The sequence below is a fragment of the Colletes latitarsis genome, chromosome 1 (assembly GCF_051014445.1).
Source record: "Colletes latitarsis isolate SP2378_abdomen chromosome 1, iyColLati1, whole genome shotgun sequence".
NCBI classification, from domain to species: domain Eukaryota; kingdom Metazoa; phylum Arthropoda; class Insecta; order Hymenoptera; family Colletidae; genus Colletes; species Colletes latitarsis.
Genome location: NC_135134.1, coordinates 47,761,533 through 47,785,020, shown reverse-complemented (window position 1 = coordinate 47,785,020; position 23,488 = coordinate 47,761,533). Strand labels below are relative to the sequence as shown.

The window sequence follows — 23,488 nt, the reverse complement described above, 5'->3', positions numbered from 1 at the left end:
AAATGCAGAACATAAAGCGCTTCAATCTCTCTTCTTTAGTTGTCACGGAAATTTGTGTCGATTCTGAGGCGCTCGGAATTCATAGAAACCAGTTCGCGAAAATGTAACGCACGAGTTGTAAAATTTTTGCTTTCGTTTCAACGGACCAAGAGAAGAGACAGTGGGCTATTTAATACGACAAAGCGCTAGCGTACTTGGTATAATTGCATCGCGTCAAGATCGTGCGTCGTGTCAAACATCGTGTAGAAGTCGTGCGTCGAGTCCAGTACATACCGACTTTACACCTACAGAAGACTCCGGCTTCGCTCTTAATAGTCGCATCCGTTCATCGTTACGTGTCCAACATGTGTAAAGACCGGTAGCCCGACAACGACAATAACAATAAGAAGAATGACAATGACAATAACGATGATGACGAGGAACGTGCGTCTCGTCGAATCAACATTCCAGTAGCGTTCTTGACGATTCGTCTACTTCGAAATCCGTCATCTCACTTTTATACCTATGACACAGCCTCGCCCCCAAAGTGGGTTCCAAAGAAATGGGTGACGATCATCTCGCCATGTGGACAGAATCAAAGAGGAAAGAGAGGAAAGATGTCTGGTAGTAATACAGTAGCGACGTAGACACCATTGGTGCATCGCGTTAATACGCCGCAATTAAATACGCATCATTTTACGGAATGTATATTGTATAATATGTATGCGACGATGTAGATAAATTTTCATAAATAACATGGAACGCAACATGTACCAGGAATTAATGGCTTTATACGGGAAACAATATAGGTCGGGATTGAAAAAAAAACTAATCCTTCGTGTTCCGAGCTAATCGGACTCTCGAACGACGAAACAGTTAGGTGTATCGGCGACCTAGACGATTTTAAATATGTAATTTGCGTGGCAGTAATATGTCGCATTCGTCATTTGAGGTGCGCGAAGATTGTTACGCGTCTCCCACCGCCTTTGATTGTTAAATAATCATGGAGATACGGTATGATGTGGCTTTGCTTTCAAGGTGTCAGTCGTTTACGTGGTCCGAGTGTTGGACGTGCGCGTCTACTAGCTACTGTACCAGAGGAAGAAAGATGGGAGGAGAGCGGGACAGAGATAAACGCGGAGACGGCAACGATAGAGGGAGAGAAAGAGAGTGAAAAAGAAAGAGAGGAACCTACGAGTGAATTATCTGGTATTTTCTTTCAGCCAGCGGACCCCGGAGCGGCTAAGCAAAGGTCAAAAGTTGAGCAATGCTCTCCTTATCGGTGCAAACACCGCCTTCGCATATGCAGTGCGCCGGCACAGAGCGATTGACGGACTTCTTCTGGCCGTCTCGCGTGAAAACGTTCACGCTGGTCGCGGGCACCGGTGACTTTGCCGAGGAAAATCTCGATCGCGCCACGAATGTCTTCTCCGTCCTCTTTCGACCGAAGAACTTTCTTAGCCGGTCGCGGTTATTGGCAGGGGGCTACGTTTGGTGATCGTCCAAGAGATCAGATCGAATGCGAACGACGATCGTCGGAGTGCCGCGCAGGTTAAAGACGTTGGTAGATGAGAAGAAGTTACGCGATCTCGCGTGGCCCCGAAGTGGTTCCACAACGCTCAAAAAAATGATAAAAAGTTGCAGATACGTCGTACGACCTTGAGATTGTGTGAAATTCGGTACACGAACGTCAGCGAGTCCGCGAATGTTATTTTTTATGGGGTCGAAAGAAAGTTTTTGAAACGTCATAACTGTATAAAGTCTCTGTAGGCTGGAGTTCCAGAGTCATGGCAGCTCGTAAGGTGTTAAAAAGGGCGTAACAGAAGTTCTCGTCACTGTGTAAATCGCGTATAAACAGTATTATATAGTAATAAATGAAATCGCTTTTACTTTGATAGAAGGAACACAAACATCCTAAAGAAATAATTGAATTGTGCAAAGAAACACGTAGAAGGAAAAAATATTAAAAATAACATTTAAAAAACTGCTTGTCGCAAGACATAATTGTTCAAGATATGACATTCTATCATCGGCGATGGTAAAGCTTGGAATCACAGAATCATAAAAGATAAACAGCGGATTTTCATTTTATTTTTTGAGCAACATTTCCTGGTACTCTTTTCCTCGTATTTTTGTATATCTTCGTTTCTATTTTTTTTTTTTCACAAGCACCCTGTCCAGAAGTTCTGTACGACGGTCGACCACCCGAGCGATAATACCGCTCAACAGACAATAAGTTTCCACATGCCTGTTCACGGATTCGCAACTAATTTTTATTGTGTGGGCATCTATAACCAATGGACTCTATAATGATGCGTTCAAAGTTTTATACGCCGAAACGTACCTTGTATTATTTCACTGTTTCGTATGTTTTTATTTCAGAACACAAATTTGCGAATGGAAGCGCCAAAAATGAACATAGACGGTCGTTAAGCATCCATGTGTACGCTTTAATCTCGGCATCTGCGACTACTCGTTTTTTCAGTGGTCCCCGAACTCGACGGTTTCTTGATCTGTGAGTCACGTACATAAGAAAAAAAAAAAAAAGAAATACGACTCGTTTTTCATATATTAATGTTTTATCTTAAATACCAGATAAGAACGGCGAGGATTTAGCGAAGAATGAGAAAATCGATTGCTTATCGGTTTTCGGTGGTTTGGAACCACTGGCGAAAACTCGACGGAAGCCGCATCACGAAGAGGCACGGGAGTGCGCGTGCTCGTTTCACGCGCGACGCTTCCGGCTACCCAGTCTGAGCGAAACAAGAGATAAATAGATCGACGGTCACCGATAAAAAAGAGCGTTGCCATAGGAGGGAAAGCGACGGAACGGGCAAAAGAGGAGAGACACCCAGTACGCACATAATGTACGAGTCCTGAGAGGAGTTGGAGTCCCTCCCGGAGGCGCGGCGCCGCGCCGCGCCACGGCACGACGTTGCGACTATAAGTAAGTCTCGCGCGGCGCGCCGCGGTTTAATGCCGTTGCCGCGTTCGTGGCGCCAAGAGGAGGGCCCATTGGCGACGATAAGCCTCCTTCGTGTCCGGCACGAACGAGAAAAAGAAAGAGAGAAAAACAGAGATAGACGCACAGCAGCCAGCTTTCACCCGCGTTTCAGCAGCGAATACATATATACTATACCCCGCCGGGGTGTGGATCGCGACAGTGTAGATAATACGTGGCTGTCAGTCGTGTCTGACCAGTGTCAGTCCGCAGTTAGTGTCGGTGGAACAGTGGTCCGTGTGTCTTTTCGCAAAGGTACTGATTTACACAGCCGTGTCGTAACCGTAGAGTTTTCAACCCCTCTCGTCTAGCCTCTGTTCCGTACGTACGTTTCGTTGCGTGTTTTTAGCTACCGTCGGCGACACCGATGGTCCCTCTAGACGAATAGCGCGCGACAACGGTTCGTCGTTCGAGTTCACGAGCGAGACGAATTCCTTTCGAACGTACGATCGGTGAGAGATCGATATAAACAAAAAATAAAAAAAAAAAGGAAATAGAGACACTTTGTGATCAACGGCGTTCTGTGTCAGCTGTGGACTCGCGCTCGGTATCGAGAAGGATCGGTGTATGGTGTCAGTGATAGAGATACAGAGGATCCGATAGAAATCGGGTGGTTCGTGAACGAGGGGGCGCGCATGGTCGGTGCGGCCCGTGGAGAGATCACCCCCTGTCCTGAACCGCGGACCTTTCTACTGGCCGTTTGGATGGTGATCGGTGCGGTCGCGTTTTGACGTTCGAACGACCATGTCGGGTCTGTTTTACACGCTTCTAGGGCTGGCGGCCAGCACGAGCCTTCACTGCGCTGTCCGCCGCGAGATAAGCCCGTGCACCTGCCGGCAGGAGGAGTTCTCTAGTCCCGTTATCAACCCGGCCGCGGCCGCGGCGGCGGCCGCCGCTGCCGCCAACACCGGTAACAATGCCGGCCACCACGGCCACGGGGAACGAATCGAGGTCGTTTGCGAGCGCATGGATTCCTTCGAGCAAGTGACGGGGGCGTTGAGGGGGAAGTTCACCGCAGAACAGCAAATCACCCTGCGTGTCTCCCATTCGAATCTCAGGGATATATCGCGTCACGATTTCAAAGAGCTGCGGATGTCCATTACCAGGCTCGAGCTCAACCACGATCATCTAGGGTGAGTGTAAGTTTGCACGCTCGCGCGTCGTGGTTCCCAACGCCGCGCGCGTCAGATTAAACTTTTGTTTTCACGCGCGACGACACGATATCGTCCTCGTCGTTCTGACGTTCGCGCACGGCTGAAGAACCCGGTGCTTCACCGAACACCGTAATTCTTCGCCGCCGTTCGTCTCGTACTACACTGGAATAGAATCTCGACGATCGCCCGATCGAATCCCCCGATTGGGATTCTCGTTCGCGTATTGTTTACTTTATTTGATTCGAACGAACCGGGAATATCCCATTAATTACGATAACATAACGTAATTACGTGTTGGTATCTAGCAAAGATAACGGAGATGGCCGAACACCCTGTATGTACGTTACGAATGGACGCAAGGGCAGAGTTTTTAAAAGGAGCATAAGAGTACAAGGAAAAAAGGGGTTGGCAATTTGGTAATTTCAGATCAAAAAGTCGATTTCTTTTTCTTGTGTTTCCTAAATTAGTGAATTTGTTTATGTTAAAAATTTATAAACCAAAAATGACAAAAGTTCTTATATTTCAACTGAAAATGCCAGACTGGCCCCTTGAGAAGTTTTCAATAGTATACGTTCTCCTAATCAGGATTCGATCTTTCTTTGACGTCTTCTTCGGTACACAAGTAAAGAAAAAAAAATGTTCAATTTACAAGATTCATCTTGGTCGATAGTAAAAATTAGTCAACAAGATATAACGAAGGGGCGAAATATTTGCAAAGTCTACCTAATATCTAATCTTAAAATGTAGACTAGTTCGAACAAACTATATTATTGCAAAATATAATCTGACTGTTTATAAAAGTTTGTTCTTGCCTAAAGATGGGAGAAGAAAGATAAAATATACGGCATGAAAAAATGGTTAAGAGTATAAATAGAGTTGTAATAAGATAAGAGAAAGAGTATATACTTAAGATGACCATCAAGTAGGTTTGTTGTACGGTGGTGTATGATGTAGATAACACTGATGGATGTAATATTATGTGACATATTATGCGACACGATCGCGTCAGAAAACGCAACGTTCAAAAAATCCTGTTTTCCTACTTCCTACCAAGTTCCAGTGTGTGCATATTGTATTTACAAACGATAAGATCGTAATGATGCTCGATCCTATGCACGACGGAGTCGAATTTTGTGGGAAGGTAGGCTTCAAATAAAATACGATATTCGACGCAAAGATCGTAAAGCGCGTTCCAAATTAAGAATGCACAAGAGAATTGTAAAAACTACAATAGATTTGAAGGTGAGAAAAAATTAGTAACGACACGATTTATGAATCCAAGCGGTTTCAGCAATCTTTTCATGATCGGTTACCTTACCGATTCCGATGAGAGAATACTTTTTGCGCGCAAGAATGTGAACGTTTCGATCAAAAAGAGTATAAGGATTCGTTCGGATCGCTACGCGACAAAGCATTTCAAGTCAACGTAGTAGAACGAATACTTTCGCTCGCGATCGACCTCGCGGTTTCAAGGAATCTTCCTCGATCGTTTCGTGGAAGATGCGAAACCGTGGAAATACTTTTGAGCTCTCGCGAGCGTCAACGGAGAAAATCGTGTGACGACGATAGTGACGCGCGGATAAGCGATATCAGCCACGCTTACTCTAACCACGCGTACACATTTGAATCGAACGAAACGCTTATCGCGTTTCTAGAAGCTTTAAACTTCTTTTTAGCTCCACTTGTTTTCCCTTTTTGCCATTTGTTTTCGCAAATGGCAGCTCTTTCTTTTCCTCGAAATTATTATCTGCCCGTTTCGACATCGGTATCTCGGAGCATCTTCATCGATAGAGACATAAATCACACCGTATTCGTCTTCGACGAGAGAGTAAATGCGAATAACGAAGTACGCGAGCGATCTTTTTTTTTTTTTTATATTTTATTGACTTTGGTAAACATCGTAGACTTACGTGACTCTGTTATGAGACGTAAGAAAACGAAACGTTCACTTTAATTCAGCTGTTTTTGTACGCGTACTGTATTTCGATTCGATACATCTTTGTACGTATCGTACCGATTCGATACACTATCGTTTGCTCCACAATTTCGTTACGAATCGAGTGCTTGGTACATACGTGTATTAAACTGGTTTATTTATCGCGGAGATGCAATATAATCGATTAAAAAAAAAAAAATTACGTGAACCCAAACACGCGATTCATTTTTCCTCTTAAGCGTTTCGATCCGAAAGCTTTTGTTATTTTTAAATTATTCTAAAGCACAACGGGGAAAGAAATTTCTCTGCGAGGAACGTTACGCGAGTTCAAAACAAAGTGTTGAGCGAATTGTTGCAATGTATAACGGAGTTAGGAAATCGAGCGAAAGATAAACACATTATTATGTAGATTATAACAAAATGCTTGGATTCGTAATTTGTGTTTTATAATATAATATAATTATTTTAACGTATCTGATATGTATACATACGTGTACGAGCCAGGAAATTAATTAAAATAAAAGTAACTATGTTATTGCGTAGATTTTATGTCTGACCATAAAATTCCTCAATCACTTACGAATCAGTACTTTTACAAGGCGCGGCTAAATTACGAACAAAGAAAGGAAGAAGGTGATGAAACTGAGCGCGCGCGTGGAAAAAAAAAATATACAAAGCAATTACGGCAGGTATAGCCGAGCAAATGTTTGCCAACGAAGACTCGTACAGTAGGATGCGCGTAAACGCACTACATTATGCATCGATACAAGCGACGATATCTTCGCGAAAGGTCATCGTCTGATGTTGCGAGCAACGATGAAAGATGTTTTTGTATATAACAAAGAAGCGACTACCAATCAGTGCAATTAAATCGCAAACCTAAATAGACGCATATATGTAAAATGTTTCGCGAAGCGGCAACAACCGGTGTCCTTCAATTTACAACATATTTATTCTAATGCGAGATGTATGTTCCTATCTGAAGCAATTACTATAATCTTTGTCCTCGTTTATCTTCGGATGACAACTTTTTATTTCTTTATGTTTTTATACTGCTATTGATAATGTATTAAATAATACGCAGATAACGAAACGAGGCATAAATTTTTCGTCCAGTCTCGAAAGTTCGTATTACGGCTGCTATAGAAAACGGGAAAGGGAAATTATTAATATACGAATGTACGAGTGCCTTTGTCCGAACCCGTCCGAAAACGGTTCTTTTCAAACGAAAAGAAGACACGACACTGTCGACGGAATCTCAATTATCGACGTTGACTCGTCGATCGGAGGGACAACCGCGACGAGAATCGCGAGACTCCTCGTTTCTAGATAAAATTATCGTCTTCGCGGAGCGAACGGCACAAAGGACGAGTACTGGTCTTCCTTGATTATCCTGATACGACTGAATACTTCGCGTGAGATGTGAGAAAACGAAAGTCCTTGAGGAGCGAACGATCATCGAGAATGCGTCTTCTCACGCGAGACAGAAAAAGAGAGACAGAGACCAACGCGAGAATGAAATCTTAATCGTGCCTGACCTCTTCGAGCGAGTTATCGACAAGCCCTACGCTTATCGGTTCGGAATAATTAAATAACGAAACGCTGTGAACCGACATTACGTGAATAATCGAACGATAATGACCGTGGTTGGGCACCGTTTTGAAAATTTCATTGTTCCCATTCCGTATACCCGTATCTCGATAAAGATTCGCTCTGAAGGACGAGGATGAGATCGTCGAGATCGGAGAGAGTTCGTTAAAACAGAGGAAGCAATTAATCGACGTTCAATGTTAATTTTATTACAAATTGCTTAATTTGCCCGAGTCGTTGGTTAATCGATCGAGATAAAAACGCAAATATTTCAACGAATTAATGTGCCAGCGCAATTAAATTAAATTGCATTTTTCTAACGTGGAAGAATGCAATATTCAAGAGCAATATTTCATCGCAATTTAGATCGATTAAACAATTTATTAGCGTTCGTATTTTAACGTAGTTCAATCCTTCCTATCTTTAATCGGAGCATCGCGGAAAGATCCGAGTTTTCTACTTTGGTCCTTGACTAGGACAATGGGCGATAATTTCGTTTCGCTGCTGATAGTTGAGAATCGATTGTATATCTCTTGTTAGCTATGTGTTTACAAGGGCCACGCTTTGCCCTGCGTGCGATCTCTTACTAACGAAGATAACGCATTATCGGGAGATGCCATTCGAAACTCGAAAAGTTTCCAATTTTTCCTGTTCGAAAATTATCTCGCAACATCAATACCGTAATTGCCTAAAGATTTTAATCGATCCTAAACAAAATTTCTATTTATTTAACGATTCGATTGCACCGTAACGAAATACATAACATAACTTCGAATTCGTTTTTAACAAACGATGGAAGTAATTATTTGTTTTACACGCGGAATCTGCTTCATACTCTTTGCGTAGAAACGTATAACAAGTTAGAACTATTACGATTAACGTTTTGAATTGTTAAAATCTTCCATCTGTAGTTTAAAATTGTTAATCTGAAAAGATCGTTTAAAAAATTGGCCTCGAACAGGCAAAAATGGAATGAAAAAGATACGAACTAAAGGTCGAAATGTATATTATTCTAAATAATAATGATTGCGTCGATCACTTGCTATTTTAATTTGATTTTTTAATTCGCAAGCATCAAGTGTGATTTTATTTGAAAAATAAAGATCAACTTCATGTTTTGTAGGTTCGTAGACGGCGATGTTTTCACGGGTTTAGGAAGAACACAGTATCTTAGTCTCGCGGATAACGAGGTACCATCTATACCGCGACACATTCTGTCGCATCTCTCGTTGCTGAGGACCCTAGATCTCAGCAGAAATCGGATAAGCCGTATAGACTCCGATGACTTCAAGGTATGGCACGAGTATAAAATAACTCATAAATCTCTGCTTTACTGACCATTAACCAGTTTCCTTTGCCGCAAGTAGTGATTGTGTTTTCCCACCAAACGTTTCGAAACTCTCGAGGATCTCGATACGATATTTTTACCAACGAATCGCATTTATGAATCTACCGATTCCGTTATTCTGTGAGCTGGGCATGATTCGTAGATTCGTTGTAATTCTAAATTATCGAATTCATAATTACAGTAATAGATACGAGCATTCGGGTATCTACAATTACGAAAGCTAGTTCATCGAAAGAGATACTACAGTTCTTGTAGTCGACTTTTCATCTAACAGTTTCGAACATTACCTCGCCAGTTGGTCGCGCTCGATGACTATTTTGACAATGAAAAGAGAAATGGAAATTTTATTAAAAATTCGCAAGACGGAACTTTCGAATACAATCACTACTCGCAAATATAAATTTCATTTATTTTGCTGACAGAAACGCAATTCCCTGGATCAAACTTCGAATTCAAATTAGAAACATTATACGATACATTTTGTAAAATATGGGCATAACTCAGAAGTTAAATTCAATATACGAAACGTAACAAAGAAAAAATTGACGTGAACATTTATCGTATCTGACTTTGCACTCGACTTGCAAGCGCTTTCAATTTTTCAACAATGCTCGTTGCAGACTCAGCCAGTACGACCAATTCTATTCAAATGTTTGCACTTAACGCTCAGGAAGTCGTGATCTTGGTTGGCTATTTGTAAACGTTTCTATAACGGCTCATAAATTTTAGTTGTTCGTCCCTGGAGACCGCTAAAATACAATTTTTTATTCGCATTTCTAACGAAAAATTCTACGTCGCACTTACTCGCACGCATATTTACAATATTATCTTTTTAATAAATCGTTAATTTATAAAATTTCACGTTAAAATACAGATACATTCTGTTCGGCACTCAAACATAAAAAATTAAACAAAACTTAATTAAAAATCGAATTAAATAATTTTTATTCGCTTCATTACTCTAAACCTAATGAAATCAGCTCGACAATGGCACTACAATCTTATTTACTATACTCTTTCAGCTTCTATAATTAATTTTCTCCAATTTCCACTCAAAAGTCCAAACCATTGAAAAATTTAGAAAATGCTATGGTTAGCCCACATTTTACAAAATACCCTGTGTACGCGCATTTCATATTCCACGAGTTGAGTGAAAAGGAAAGCGTTTCTTATTGTTTTTTTTTCACATTTATACAGACTTTTTCTTCAATAGCGCAGAGAAATATTTCCTGTTAAGTATATTTTGCACGTTACGCGTGACTTTGCAATATATACATATTTGTTGTCGGGTGTATGAACGAACAATTCATCTCGAAGAGAGAAAGACAGGCACGGAAAGGCGGTGGGGTTTCCCTGGCGCTTGATGCCGCACGTGACCGGCCACGTGCAGAGAACTGTTCGCCAATCGTTCTCCAGACGATTCGTGCTACTTATGAGATTGTTTTATTCGCGACCGCCGCGTGCTGTTTATCGCACGTTTCGCGAGTTCGAGAAACGAGAAAAAAATAACAACAATACAAAAGGAAAATATTTAAAAAGCTCCAACCGTTCGAACGGTTAGGACCAATCGGATCTTAACGCGACGACTTCATTATTCGAAGTCGCGAGTTTCACGCGCGGAACCATCCAAGAAGCTTCTATTACAAAATAATCATTCTACGATTGCGCAAGTTCCCTTGCTTCGCGAAATTTGCAATTAAGCGCCTCGGTATTGCGCGCTTGCATACGAATGGAAAACAAATCACAGATAATTATTATGCAACAATAATGCCTGCATCTCAAAAACACTTTATCGTGCAACAGCCAGAAGTTAAAGTATTGATTTTCGATCCTCTACGCGTAACATTCTCACAATGATCCTCTCGCGCTCGAATTTAATCTAATCTTTCTTTGTCAATATGACGCACACCTGATAATTATTATTCTTGGTTAAAAATTGCGTGTTCGCGGATCCGGTAAAGTTCGTCGACATCTTATAAACGTCATTCGAGTGACGCAATTCAACGTAACGTTAAACTGTAACCTTTTCCCCCCCAAACACTTTGCAGCCTAAAAAAAAAAAGAAAAAATGCACTTTTATGTCTGATTTTCAGTACAATCCGACGCTGCAGCATCTGTCTATGGCCGGAAATGCGATTTCGGAAATGGTCCCGGGCTCGTTACCGCCGTTAGTGAAGCACCTTCACGTCGGCCGCAATCACTTGCAAAGCCTGAATCGAACTTTACGGTACGACGCTTTCTTGATTACTGAAAAATTTTCGTCGATTCGCGTAGCTCCCGGAACGTATCGGACATCCTGTTTACCACTCTGAACCGTGCCTCTTATTTAATTGGCTCTATGCGTCGTTGATGCGACGAGTCGTTCATCGGACGACCGAACGATCGAGCGAACGCGTACGCGCAGATTATACGCGTAGGATAGAACAATTAAGCTCACGGTCACGTGTTCGACGCTTAAGATTATACGTATCAGAAAACACTTCGTTCTCCTTGCACATAAATTGAATCGAAAACTGCAGCAGCATCGTTCGTTCCTTCCTATTTGTTTATCTGCTTACTTTTACCTTAACCCATTGCTGTTCCGTCTTATTTATACATTACCCTATATTCTTATTTTCTCTATTATCTACTTCTACCTTCTACCTTACAATGTTCTCTTCGTTCCACATTATTAGAAATAATTCATTTATCTTCGCTCGTGAGACAGTTCGATTCAGAAATCGTCTATTATTATATTATTAGAAGAAGATTTCAAGCTGAAATTATGTGGATCCTAATTATTCTCAACACTGTATGATTATCACCGACATAAGATTACCAAACGTGGCTAATTTCTTCGAAAACTACGCGTTGAGGTGACAGCTTTCAGAACATGTGTATAGTATCTAAGCTAGGAGTGGTGTTTTCTATAGAAAGGAATGCCAAAACACGTTATCCGCTTTAACACTTTGACAGCCGCCGTCACGTACGCGTGATTTTATCGTTTCGATATACAGTTTCTTGTCCTATTCCTATTTACCAATTTTCTCTGTTTATCTTCTTATTTCAATCATCTCTTTTCTTCTTATTTCTTAAATGTCAATTCTACTTTGCTCTTAATCGACATCGATATCGATCGTTAGCAGGGGGCAATCGTACGTTTTAAATCTCTCGGGCACGAAGGGCGCGTAATCCACGGCGTCTTAACTTTGTTGCAGAGATTTGAATCAGCTGGAGTGGTTGCTAATTAACACCAACGAGCTGACATCCTTGGACGGCGAGCTACCGTCCTCCGGGCATAACTTGAAAATGCTCTACGCCGTGGACAATAAACTGACTCACTTGCCAGCGGAGTTCCGCTACCTGCATCGTTTGGAGACCCTGTTCCTTCAGTACAATAAAATTCGTAGCCTGGACGGCACGTTGCAGAAAGCACGACGACTGAAATTTCTCGAGCTGTCGTACAACGATCTGCAAGAGGTAAACACCCGAATTATTCTTATGGATAAAGAAAAGGCTACGCGAAAATGCAAGAACGAAACGCGCGGCCATCAAAGTGTTAAAACGATCGAAACACTCTTCGGAAACTTGCAATTACATTAAAAATTTCTATCTCGGTCTCTGTCGTGCGACGAGCGCATGGACGACTCGGCTAATTAAATAAAATCAGGAAAACAATTTGAATACAATTCGAAGCGTGTGGTCGCGCACACACACTACGGTTGATGCGCACGTTTCCACGTATCGCGTAGCCGAACGTCGATGCGCAAAAAAGATTTTAATTCGTCGCTGATTATCTCCAATCTGACGTTGATACGAACGCAAACGGTGCCTTGTAAAACATGCAGATACACGCGTAAAGTGCAAGCGCACGATCACGGAGCATGATAACGCGTGGAGGCGTTCGTTCAGTGTTCCATGCATTAAGCCAATTACTGCATCCTAACGTAATTATTATGTCGTGCGCTTCCGTCCTGCGGATGAAATTTTTATTGAATCGGACGGGTATACGCCGGTCTTCATCCGTAATCTGCTCGACTGACTTTTCTCGAACGACCGCTTTCAAAGGTTTCGCGTTTAACGCTCGGAAATGCGGAGATAAAGGAGACGTTTCTTTGTTAAAAAAAAAAAATAAGTCGAAAACGTGGAACGGTACAATCTCATCACAAAATCGAGCTTAAATTTCCATTGATATTTGCGTTTGTATAAAATAATTTCCATATCGTTGGAAATATGTATCGTCGCTTTTCTTATCGTTCGTTAACACTATTTCCACCGCGGTTTTATGCGAAAAATACATTTACCGTGAATTAAACGTTCTAAGGAATATTTTTCGACGCGATTTACTACTCGTTAAACGACAACGATGCAATAAAAATTGTTTTCCCCCAGTTGACCGAAGAGGATTTCCTAGAGGCGGAACTGCTGGAAGACCTCGAGCTCGGGCACAATTCTCTAAAATCGTTGGGCGGCGCAGTCGGTGCTAACGGCGATGGAAACGGGGGCAACAGTGTCCTTTACCCCCTTAGGTCTCTAAAGAGCTTAAACTTGACGCACAACGAGCTCCGCGAGTTCTCCTTCGCGTCGCTTCGTGGTTTGCGCGAGTTGCGATTGCTCGATCTCTCGAACAACAAAATCGCGCGGCTCCACAAAGGAAGGACACCGTCCGAGGTACGTGTATGCTCTATAAATATGTTTATAATAACATCGACACATTGTATGCCGGCTTAATATCGACTAATAACATCATGGGAAAAATTCATTATAGGCTATACATTTTCAAAAAATATGTACAGGGTTTTACAATAAGAGCGATAGAATTTTCTTGTTCGAGTCATGGAGATTACTATTAAAATTCTTGTTCGATTCGAGTAACGTTTCGTGCACTTCGTTCTGTTTATAATAAACAGAATCAACCGACTCTTTCGATACCTTTGGTAGAAATAGTGTCAAGGAAGCGTTTCCAGTTCGAAATGTCGGTCACGGGTGACCCCCGGGCACTCGACGCGTTAACATTCCAATCATATATTCGTTTCCGTTGGGTTTCTAGAATTTAGTAGAGGAAGAAGGAGAGGAAACGGCGGGCGGCAATATCCAAGACATGCGACTACAGCACAACGAATTACGGAGTTTGGACGGGTCGTTGTTTTTGGGAATGAAGGAGCTGCAAAGGCTGAATCTCAGTCACAACGCGTTGGGCCCGACAATCGGGCCGCGCGATTTACGGGGCCTGGACGGCCTTAAAGTACTCGATCTATCTCACAACGAACTCATCACTCTCGAGGACACGTCAGAGGTATGAAAATTGTTGATCTCACAGGCGTTCGAAGAATGATCCTACAACAAATTATAATCGTTAAACTGGAAATTGTTCACAGCGAAAGCGTGGAAACAGAGTTTGGCAAATACTATTCACGGATAACGAATAAAGATTTTAGATTTAATCGATGACATTTGCCCAACTCTGCATGAAAGTATTTTTATATGATCCTTGTCAATAAACACGATCTTTTTGATATTATACCGACCAGTATTAACATCTCCGTCCCGTTTTAGCGAAAGTAAAATTAAAAGATTTGTTTGAAAAACGTGAGCTCATATTTGCCGTGTCCTGTTGATAGTATATCACGGTTTACAAAAGATTTATGCACCCATTCTGACGATCTTGTTACAAAAGTAAACATTCTATATTAAATTGCATTCTTTTCTTGGATCAATGATCAATTTTTTATGATAATTCTATGATGTACTCTTCTCCTAAATAAATATTTATTGAACGAATAATGTTAATATATATGAAATTCAATGTTATAATTAACACACGTCATTGAGCAAAAGATTTAACACGTTGACTTCCATGGCGGTTCAAAATATTAGGAACGAATAAACTCTGGTATTCGTAAACTTTCACGTAAAGTTACCATCGTTGAAAATTTTACGCAATATTATGAATATTTTGAAGGATTGGCAACGCTTCGGGCGTCTTCGAACATGGAGAACTGACATGGCGGCCAACGCGTTGACGTGAAAATCAATTTGCGAATCTCTTTGGTCGCTAACGCCGTACAATAAGTGATAATTTTTACTACTTAGACGTGGCTACCATCCCTGGAGGAACTGAACGCGTCGCACAACCGCCTGGTGACGTTGTCCGAAAGGGACTTCCGTGGCTTTCCGGTTCTCTGCTGGGCGGACGTAAGCGCGAATCGGATACGCACCCTCATGCCAGAACTGGTTATGAACACGCGCTGTACTGTTCACGGAGTCCAGGACGTACTGCGTATATACCTCCAAGGTAAGCAAAACGCGTCATCTTGAACAAATTCACGTAACGCGTTGCGTACAATGATATTTGCGAATCGATAAAGCCACCGCGTAACGATTCGTCAGACTCGTTTTTTGTATTATTTTTAACGAATTGTAAATACCCGTTTGATAAGGGCAGAAAGCGCCCTGGTCGTTGCGTAAAGGCAATGTTAAGTAAACACAGCTGTATTTGGTTCACGCGCATAATAGCTGATTCCGACCCGACCGATGGAATTACGTTTGCCCTCTTTCTTTCATTTCTCATGGTATTCTTACTCAGCGATCGTAGTAGTTTTCGTACACGTTATCATAGACAAATTAACGAGTACGGTATATTATTATTTTCGCTTTCGATCGCCGTTACGAACGCATTGGAAAATTTTTCATTAATAGAATAATTCGCTAATGAATAGAAATTTTCTATTATCGAATTTTGTAAACCAATATTCTGTATTTATGTTGACACTTATATCTTTGGAAAACTTAAGTATTCTGGTCCGGACGTGCAATTTTTAGACCTTTTTTGTTACTTTTTAAAATGAAAACCGTAGATTGCTTTGTATTGGAATTCCACGCATGCATTCGCCAATGTTTCGAGTGAAGATAATGAAAATTGTACGAGCTACAGTTCATTAAACAAAGTACCTTTAAGAATAAGTGTCTAAAAGAGCATCATATGTACCAAAACAATATATCCGATGTCGATGGCGTAGACCAGGGGTGACTAGCTTCTTCTTCTTCTCTGCTGAGAGCCACGAGAGTCCCCATTACGAGCCAACCGATTCTCCCACCATTCGTTTCGACACTAGCTAGGTGCCCAGCGTTCCTCCGTCCCAACTGTACAGAGTAAAGATAGTGGGGGCAGTTCTGCTACGCTTGTGCAGAACATAAAGGTAGGGGAAGGAGCCCCAACTGGCTTTATAGCCGCCAGTTCATTATCCCTGACTTAAACAAATCCATTTGTAAATTATTCTGAAACACAATATAAATATCTGTTAAAAAATATAATAATTAAAATAAATTGATAATCAAGTAACGTCATTCGTATCTTTATAAAACGAAGAAATCTATTAGCCATATGGCAAAGTATTTGTCAAACACGTGTTACACATGACGTTACACTATGTGTTTAGTATAATCAGGATATCGATTCGTTTTAGTCGTCATACGTATTTAGACAAATGTGACACGGATGTTTATATCAAATTCGTTTGTTTCCAAATCTCGCTAATGATGCTCCGTAGTAAATGAAACATTTTCATGAAAACGAGTACTCGTAAAAGAAAATGTTATCTCGCGTATTAAATTTATTTTTTCGAATCGTTTCCCTTGGCGTTGCATCCGTGTTTCGAGACATTCTACACATCGTAACGGAAACAACGATAGAGTCTTTTGTTGTTTTAACAAGCGCATAGCAATCTTTACTCTCGTCAGAGATTGCGTCGTTACCGTATAAAATAATTACTGTCCAATGTATCATCGTTTTCTTTGTTTCGATAGAGATTGGCATGCTCGTCGTCATTTTCGTACGCAGATGTCTCTTTTCGAGGCGTTATTTAAGTGTTTCAATTTTTCCCGAGATAAGATATAAAATAGAAGACCACGGTGGACGCGTGAATTCATTAATGCATATGTACATCGTGAACATTCACCCCTCGCTCAGATTAAGCATCGACGGCTGTAAAATGGTACGTTGTCGTGTGTCATGAACGCAACACGTGTTTGTCACATTGGGACCGTAGTCTGCGGCACGAGTGTGACATTACAGTTGGATTTCGATTAACCGGTCTGATCGGGTCCGCGACAGCGATTTAAACCGTATCTATCTACGAAATCGCTTTATTCGCGATTCCTTACAAATTTCGCGCTTTAAAGCACTTCGTGGCTCCGAGCTCTTAATGTCCGCTAATCCTCCATTTCTGCCCCGTCTCGTAATTGCACGTACCAAAGGGATTTTAAATTGTAGCATTCGTCTGGTAGCAAATCTTCTCATTTTTCATTGTTTTCTCAAGACCTATTTGGGGCTTCTTGTTAATACCTTTATAGCACAAACTGAAACAAAGTATACATTTTAAACCAGGGTAATTGCATGATTTTATAAAGGTGAAATATAGTCCCAGTGCACAGACAGAATATAAAAGTACTAAATATAGTTTTCTTAACACTATAAAAAAGAAAAGAAAATTAATCAATTAGTACGATACGTAGTCGTTAAATCGTCGCGTAAAACATATCCTTGAATCAAGATTGCTTTATCTGAAGAGTCTTAAAAGTGCAAATTTAAGTATTTAATAATCGTGACAATTAAAATTGTGTCAGTATTTTTAGACCACGGATAAATATATTAAGACAAATGTTCATCGTTAAGTGGGGAATCCTGCGCATCTCTCGTAACAAGAACTTATATAATAATTTTTCCTGGAAATGGTAATCGTAGTCATAAATTGACCGAAACATTGACAATACGCAGTACGAGGCGCGTAAAACGTGACAATTGAATATTTTTTTAAACCAGTGACGTTATAAAGAAATGTTATTAGACAAAGTTAAAATGTTTTAGAAGGCGAACTTTTCAATTTAAAGACTTAAATTGGGAAATTATGGAACATCCACCGTACTCCTCCGATTTAGCATTACATTATCCTCGTTAAAAAATTATCTGAACGGAAAAAGCTTCGAAACTTATGGTATTCTTGCAAGGTGGTACAACCATGTCAATTGTCGGAGCAAGTGATCACCGACGTTAGCCTCCGTGCTTGAATGGATATTTTGTAGGTGATCGCTCTGTTGGTCATCGTACTGCAAAGAGTTAAACGTAATGCGCAAATACACGTAATCGTCTTTCGTTCTAACAACGAACAAATCGATTGGGGCGATACTGGTTGGCGCGATTTCGCCTTCCACCCTCGCAAGGATAACGACGCCCGACCGACACAAACGCGCTGAATGGGCGCCAGCGCGTAATTAATAAACACGTCGTTAAGTGTCGCGATGACGGGCGGGATAGAGGAAAGAACGAGACAGAATGTGAGTCGGGTCATGAGAGTGGCCGGTGGCAGCAGAAAATAAATTACTGGCTGATAATAACGTTGGCTCCGTTGGGCTCCGGAGCCGTACATTATTTTGTTATAAGAGTTACATTTCAACGCGATAACCCCCGTCGTGGCGCCATCTCGTATTATTTATTGTATATCCCGAAGACGAAGCTCGTCTGTTGTTATTGTTAATGTGTACGGTTTTTCGTGGCGTGGCCGTTATCATGTCCAATCCCCGTTATCTCGTCCCTCGTCCAACGGTCTCGACGAAGCGAGCCCTATCCCGAACCTTGAGCGATTCGCGAGTTTGTCCCCGTCGTTGTTATTGCAATCTTCAAACTCCACGATTGTGTGTTTACGCGGCCTCAGCGGCGCTCTTACAAACAATCGCCGACGAAAACAAACGCATGGCGGCGGCACGACCGGACTTAGGGCTGAGACTTGTCGAATTTTTCTTTAGTGCTCCGTAGGACATACTTTTCGTTTGACTTGATCCGTATCTGGCACGATTTAGTCCGCCAAAGGGCCCTCGTTTCTGAAACAAAAAATTGCTCGTTACGTAAGTTAAGGATAACAGTAAAGATTAGCAAATTTAAAAAAGGAATATCAATTTTTAAACTTTTTAATAACACGATTATTATTTCTGACGGAAAATTGTGTTCGATCGCTCGTAACCGTTATCGATGGCGGAAATATTTTCAATGATATTTTTTTGTTTCACGTTGTGGTTCGTGTTTTATTATTACCAATAACATAGCATTCGGTTCGAATTACTGATAACCAATATCAGTAACGTAAAACGAATTATAATAGGGAAAAGTAGAGTAAAATGGATAACATTATTGTAACTGTTATGAACGAGCGAAATAAATTTTCCTCGCCGATAATCGTTACCAGCGACGAACAAAAATTTTCAACTAAAACTATTTCGCTCGAGAAAAGAACTGTTATACCCGTGACTTTTCTTTATTTTGGTTATAACAATTAGGGTCCATGGCTCTTATTATTCTCGTGCAATTAGTTCTCTCATCGATACATTATCGTCATCATACTATATTTTATTTACAAATCTTACCGTTACTTAAACTTGATATACGACCCAAAGTTTCATCCCAAATCGATTAAAAATTGGTTCGACCGTAAGATAATTATTGTCTTCGATTTTCTAAATTAAATCGTTGAGTAACTTTGATTACTCGGTGAAGAGGAATAAGATCGACGTACTATATTCATCTTGCTTCCTCCTCTTATAATCGTTCTCTTTGTCGAGCATCGTTCTGCACGCGTAACTTTCACAGCAGAGTCCCAAACCTTAAGAAAGTTAACCATGCGTTGCTGTAGTATTCGTACAGCCTCGATCCCCCTAAGTCGTACGACGATTACACCGTTCAATAATCTCTGTGATCCGAGACTACGCGATGTCACGACACGATCGAATGTGCCTTCTCGCGGTCAGCCACTTCTATCGGTCCTATCGTTATCTCCTCGCGCGTCAGACAAGAGCAAAAAACGAAAAAGAGGATAAAAGAAAGAAAGAGTTTCCCCCATTTGCGATCTTCCGATGTTTTTTGTTTGCAGATAATCCGGTGCTGTGCGATCCCGGACTCGCGGACCTGACCGTGGCTCTCGAGGTGAATCACGCGAAGGTCTACGGAGTTGCGAACGACTGTCCAACCACCGCCTCGACGCCAACCGAGCAGACGTCGCCGCTACCACCGTTACCGCCGACGCTGCTGTTGGCGGCCGCGGCGGCCGCTTCCGGCGGAAACGTCTCCTTCGCCGCGACCCTCGAGTAGACGGCTCGGAAACGCGGAGGATCGTAACCGATCGAGCTGGCAAAGAATGTTCGAAGAGGCAAGAAAAGTGAACCGTGAAGCAGTTCATTCGATTCACGGGCCGTTCGAGGAACGGTGAAACTCGTGACGTTCCGTTGGTCATCGAGGTGGACCGAAAAGTGCATGAAACGAGGCGGTCGTGGATCTTGGTGCAACCTCGCTTCACGTTCGAGACGGGCGTTTTAGTTCATACGTTCGATCCGTTTGCCTGAATTTCCGCGAGATACAGTACTTCCTCTCTTATACTCATTACGTGGCCGGAGTACGGGCAGGAACCGAGGATTGATCGGTAATCAAGGTCTCCAATCCTACAAAATATGTTTGAGATAAGAGGATTTAATGAAATTGATCTCAAAATAAAGTAAATTTATCGTACTTCAAACGTACACATTTATTTGTCTACATAATCACCATTTTATAAGACACATTTTTTCCAAACGATCTATCCATTTTTTTTCATTCCGTCCACGAAGAAACGTTCTGGCTTGCTCTTGAAAATCTTTACCTTTGAATATCTGTTTCGACTTTGAAAACAAGAAGACCGACGATGCCCGATTAGAATTGCACAGGAAACTGAAAGTTTACGCGTTTAGATTGAACACTCGAGGTTAACAAACGCGGGTTAGAGTTTGTTTAGATCTCCGTTACTTGCATAATAGCGTCGTCGAAGGCTTTAGTTATCAAACGACCCTCGCACGTCTTCCGCAAACTGTCCTCCAACGATCGAAGGCGTCGGTATGCGATTTACAGTGGCGAAATCTTGCATTCTTTTCCTGAAACGCAAGTTTTACTTATCTCAATTTTGTTCTAGATTTGTTTATCAGTGAGTTTGTAACGTTTTTAAATCGTTTCCAGTTTGCCACGATAGTTCTCTGTTTTGCATCCGTGTAAACAAATTAAGTATAAACATTAGACCACCGTCACGTTATGTGGAAAACTATGGCCTGTTAAATATATTTTATTATTACATAATTGAGAAATTACTACAAATGTAACGTGGTCTGCGGTGGATGGTTTTCGAACCGAATGGTTATAACGATCGTGTTAAGAGAGGAATTACTGTATCTTGAAAACGTTGTATAATAGGAGACGACACGGATGCTGGTCGAGCATCATCGAACATCGACGAGATTTGTTCACGCGCGATTAATTCTATCGATCGACGGCTGACGATCGTTCGGGGGTAGAAGTCAGCACTCGATCGATAGACGCGCACGCTAGTAGATATTAAGTGACGAAAGATATATATATTTATTTTAACGAGCTTCGATCACATATCATGAGAGTGTGATTCTTTTGTATCGCGGGGGTACGGTTTCCGGCACGAGGCGCGGAAGAAACGGTGCCCAGGACACGAAAGGATCTGTACCGGAAAGGAGACAGTTCGGATCGAGAGAGAAAGGCAGAGAGTGAACGAACAATGAGCAATTAACGCGAAATCATGGTTCCATTGTATGAATCTAGAAACGAACTGCTGAAATCTCTATTTTGTAATAGGTGACATTACTACGCTGTAAATAGTCATTAATACCGCTACTTCTTGAACGCCATATGCCGTGTTAACGGTAGATAAGCATCCTCTTCGAATTCGAATTCACGTGTACCATTCATTTCCGCTATTATTTCTTTTCTTTTTTTTTTTTAATTATTATTATTATTATTAATATTATTAATATTATTATTAGCATCTGTCGGAACAATCATAAATGCATAACACGAATCGCGCGAACAAAATGTCATAAGAAATTTGGTAGAAATCATCGTTAATCGAATCATCGTTAATCATCCATGCTTCAAAGTATTATCCATAACGCTTGCGCGACGTATCGTGTATCATGATCTTCGTGCTCCCGATCGCATATTAGATTATTCGTTAATAGTATCGGATGATACCGACTGAGATCTAGCGTGCGATGATAATGTGTAAGATATATTAGATACAATCTTTATTGGTAAATGCACAATGATATCACGGTTTTGTTTGTTTTTGTTTTTCTTCTTTTTTTTTTTATTTTTTGCTTAGGAAAAAGAATTTTCGATTCAACGAGTCATTCACTAGATTGTAATCGTATCGAAGTCGAACAACAACGACAACGTGAATACGACTAGCGCATTTTCACATCATGGTAATCCATCGATTCTCATCGTCGACGCTTCGATCTTCAATTAAATTCTTGAATGATCGAGTAAATGAACGATCGGGCGGGTCAATAGTGTAAGTGAAATCTGTTAACTTACGTTGTGTACGCGATATGGGCTGATTGGCAGTGGGCGATCAATTGACCCTCTCGTTAACTTGTGCCAATAGGGATGAATTGTTATCAACGTGCTTCTACGCATACATAATCAATTGGCCCTTTCCATGTACGAATAAGACGCGCGAATATTTCGTACATAACTGCATTAATATCTAAATTAATGTAACTCGAACCACAGATAAAAAAAAAAAGAAAATTCTGTTTCGAAGCCTTTGAACAGTGGAGGAATTCTAGCGAAACAGTTTATTATTATTACCACTCAACGCTTGATTATATTTCCAAATAAAAGATCGATAGAAATTTAAACTTTCAAAATATTTATATTAATAAAACATTGTTTGGATTTTGTTCATAATATCGTGGTTCAGTTTTATTTCTTTATCTATGAAGTCACGCGTTCGTACAAAACGTTATTTTATATTTCTCTTTCGTGTAAAAATCAGGTAAAGTTATAATTATATATAACTTTCTAATATGTGCGAATAAACAAGTAACGCCGACTGCTAGTTTCATTAGCTAGGACTCGAAAACAAAATAGTTTATCAGTTAAGTATTTTAAATAGGTGAATTATAAACACTGCGAGAAATAAAAGAAACAAATTACCGAGTATTAGACGATATTTATAGTGCTTGTTCGGTAAATGAGTAAACATTTATTTAAAGTTTAGCAAAATTGACAGTGCCGAACAGGATAAACGATTGTTTTACTCCGAACAAAGTTTATTCTTGCATATCTATAGAACAGATATAATTACGAATATATCTCTTTAGGTGCCATCTATAAATAGAAATCAAATGGAGACCTGTTTGTAATTTTAGTACCTAAGTAATTTATCCACACTGTGATTAGCAGTTTACTGTTTATAACATAAACTGTATGCAGGTAGTACATCAAGACACGCGACACAACATATGTAACAATACCAGAAGATTACTGTACTAATGATAAATATTATATTTTAATAAGATCATACCAATGTTAAGTCTGCGATGTATAGGGTTACAAATTCTATGTATGTAATAAGGCGTTTTAGATATATTAGTTTTTATTAATAAAGGCTTTAATC

At 40.8% G+C, this 23,488-nt stretch overlaps 1 protein-coding gene across 1 annotated transcript; it reads left to right on the top strand.

The window, feature by feature from the left end:
* Positions 1-1,936: 1,936 nt before the first annotated feature.
* On the top strand, positions 1,937-22,835 carry Ltl (leucine-rich repeat-containing larval translucida). The gene is made up of 9 exons (XM_076769777.1): positions 1,937-2,494; positions 2,575-4,113; positions 8,784-8,952; positions 11,102-11,235; positions 12,206-12,467; positions 13,380-13,658; positions 14,038-14,283; positions 15,081-15,282; positions 19,907-22,835. The coding sequence occupies exons 2-9, from the start codon at positions 3,725-3,727 to the stop codon at positions 20,122-20,124; spliced, it is 1,899 nt and encodes a 632-aa protein (XP_076625892.1). The 5' UTR covers positions 1,937-2,494; positions 2,575-3,724; the 3' UTR covers positions 20,125-22,835.
* The last annotated feature ends 653 nt before the right edge of the window (positions 22,836-23,488 follow it).

Excerpts from the sequence above, each read along its gene's own strand:
- Ltl (XM_076769777.1), top strand. The coding sequence starts at position 3,725 with ATGTCGGGTCTGTTTTACACGCTTCTAGGGCTGGCGGCCAGCACGAGC. Across the intron at positions 4,114-8,783 it reads CTCAACCACGATCATCTAGG|GTTCGTAGACGGCGATGTTT; the intron begins GTGAGTGTAAGT and ends CATGTTTTGTAG. Across the intron at positions 11,236-12,205 it reads AGCCTGAATCGAACTTTACG|AGATTTGAATCAGCTGGAGT; the intron begins GTACGACGCTTT and ends ACTTTGTTGCAG.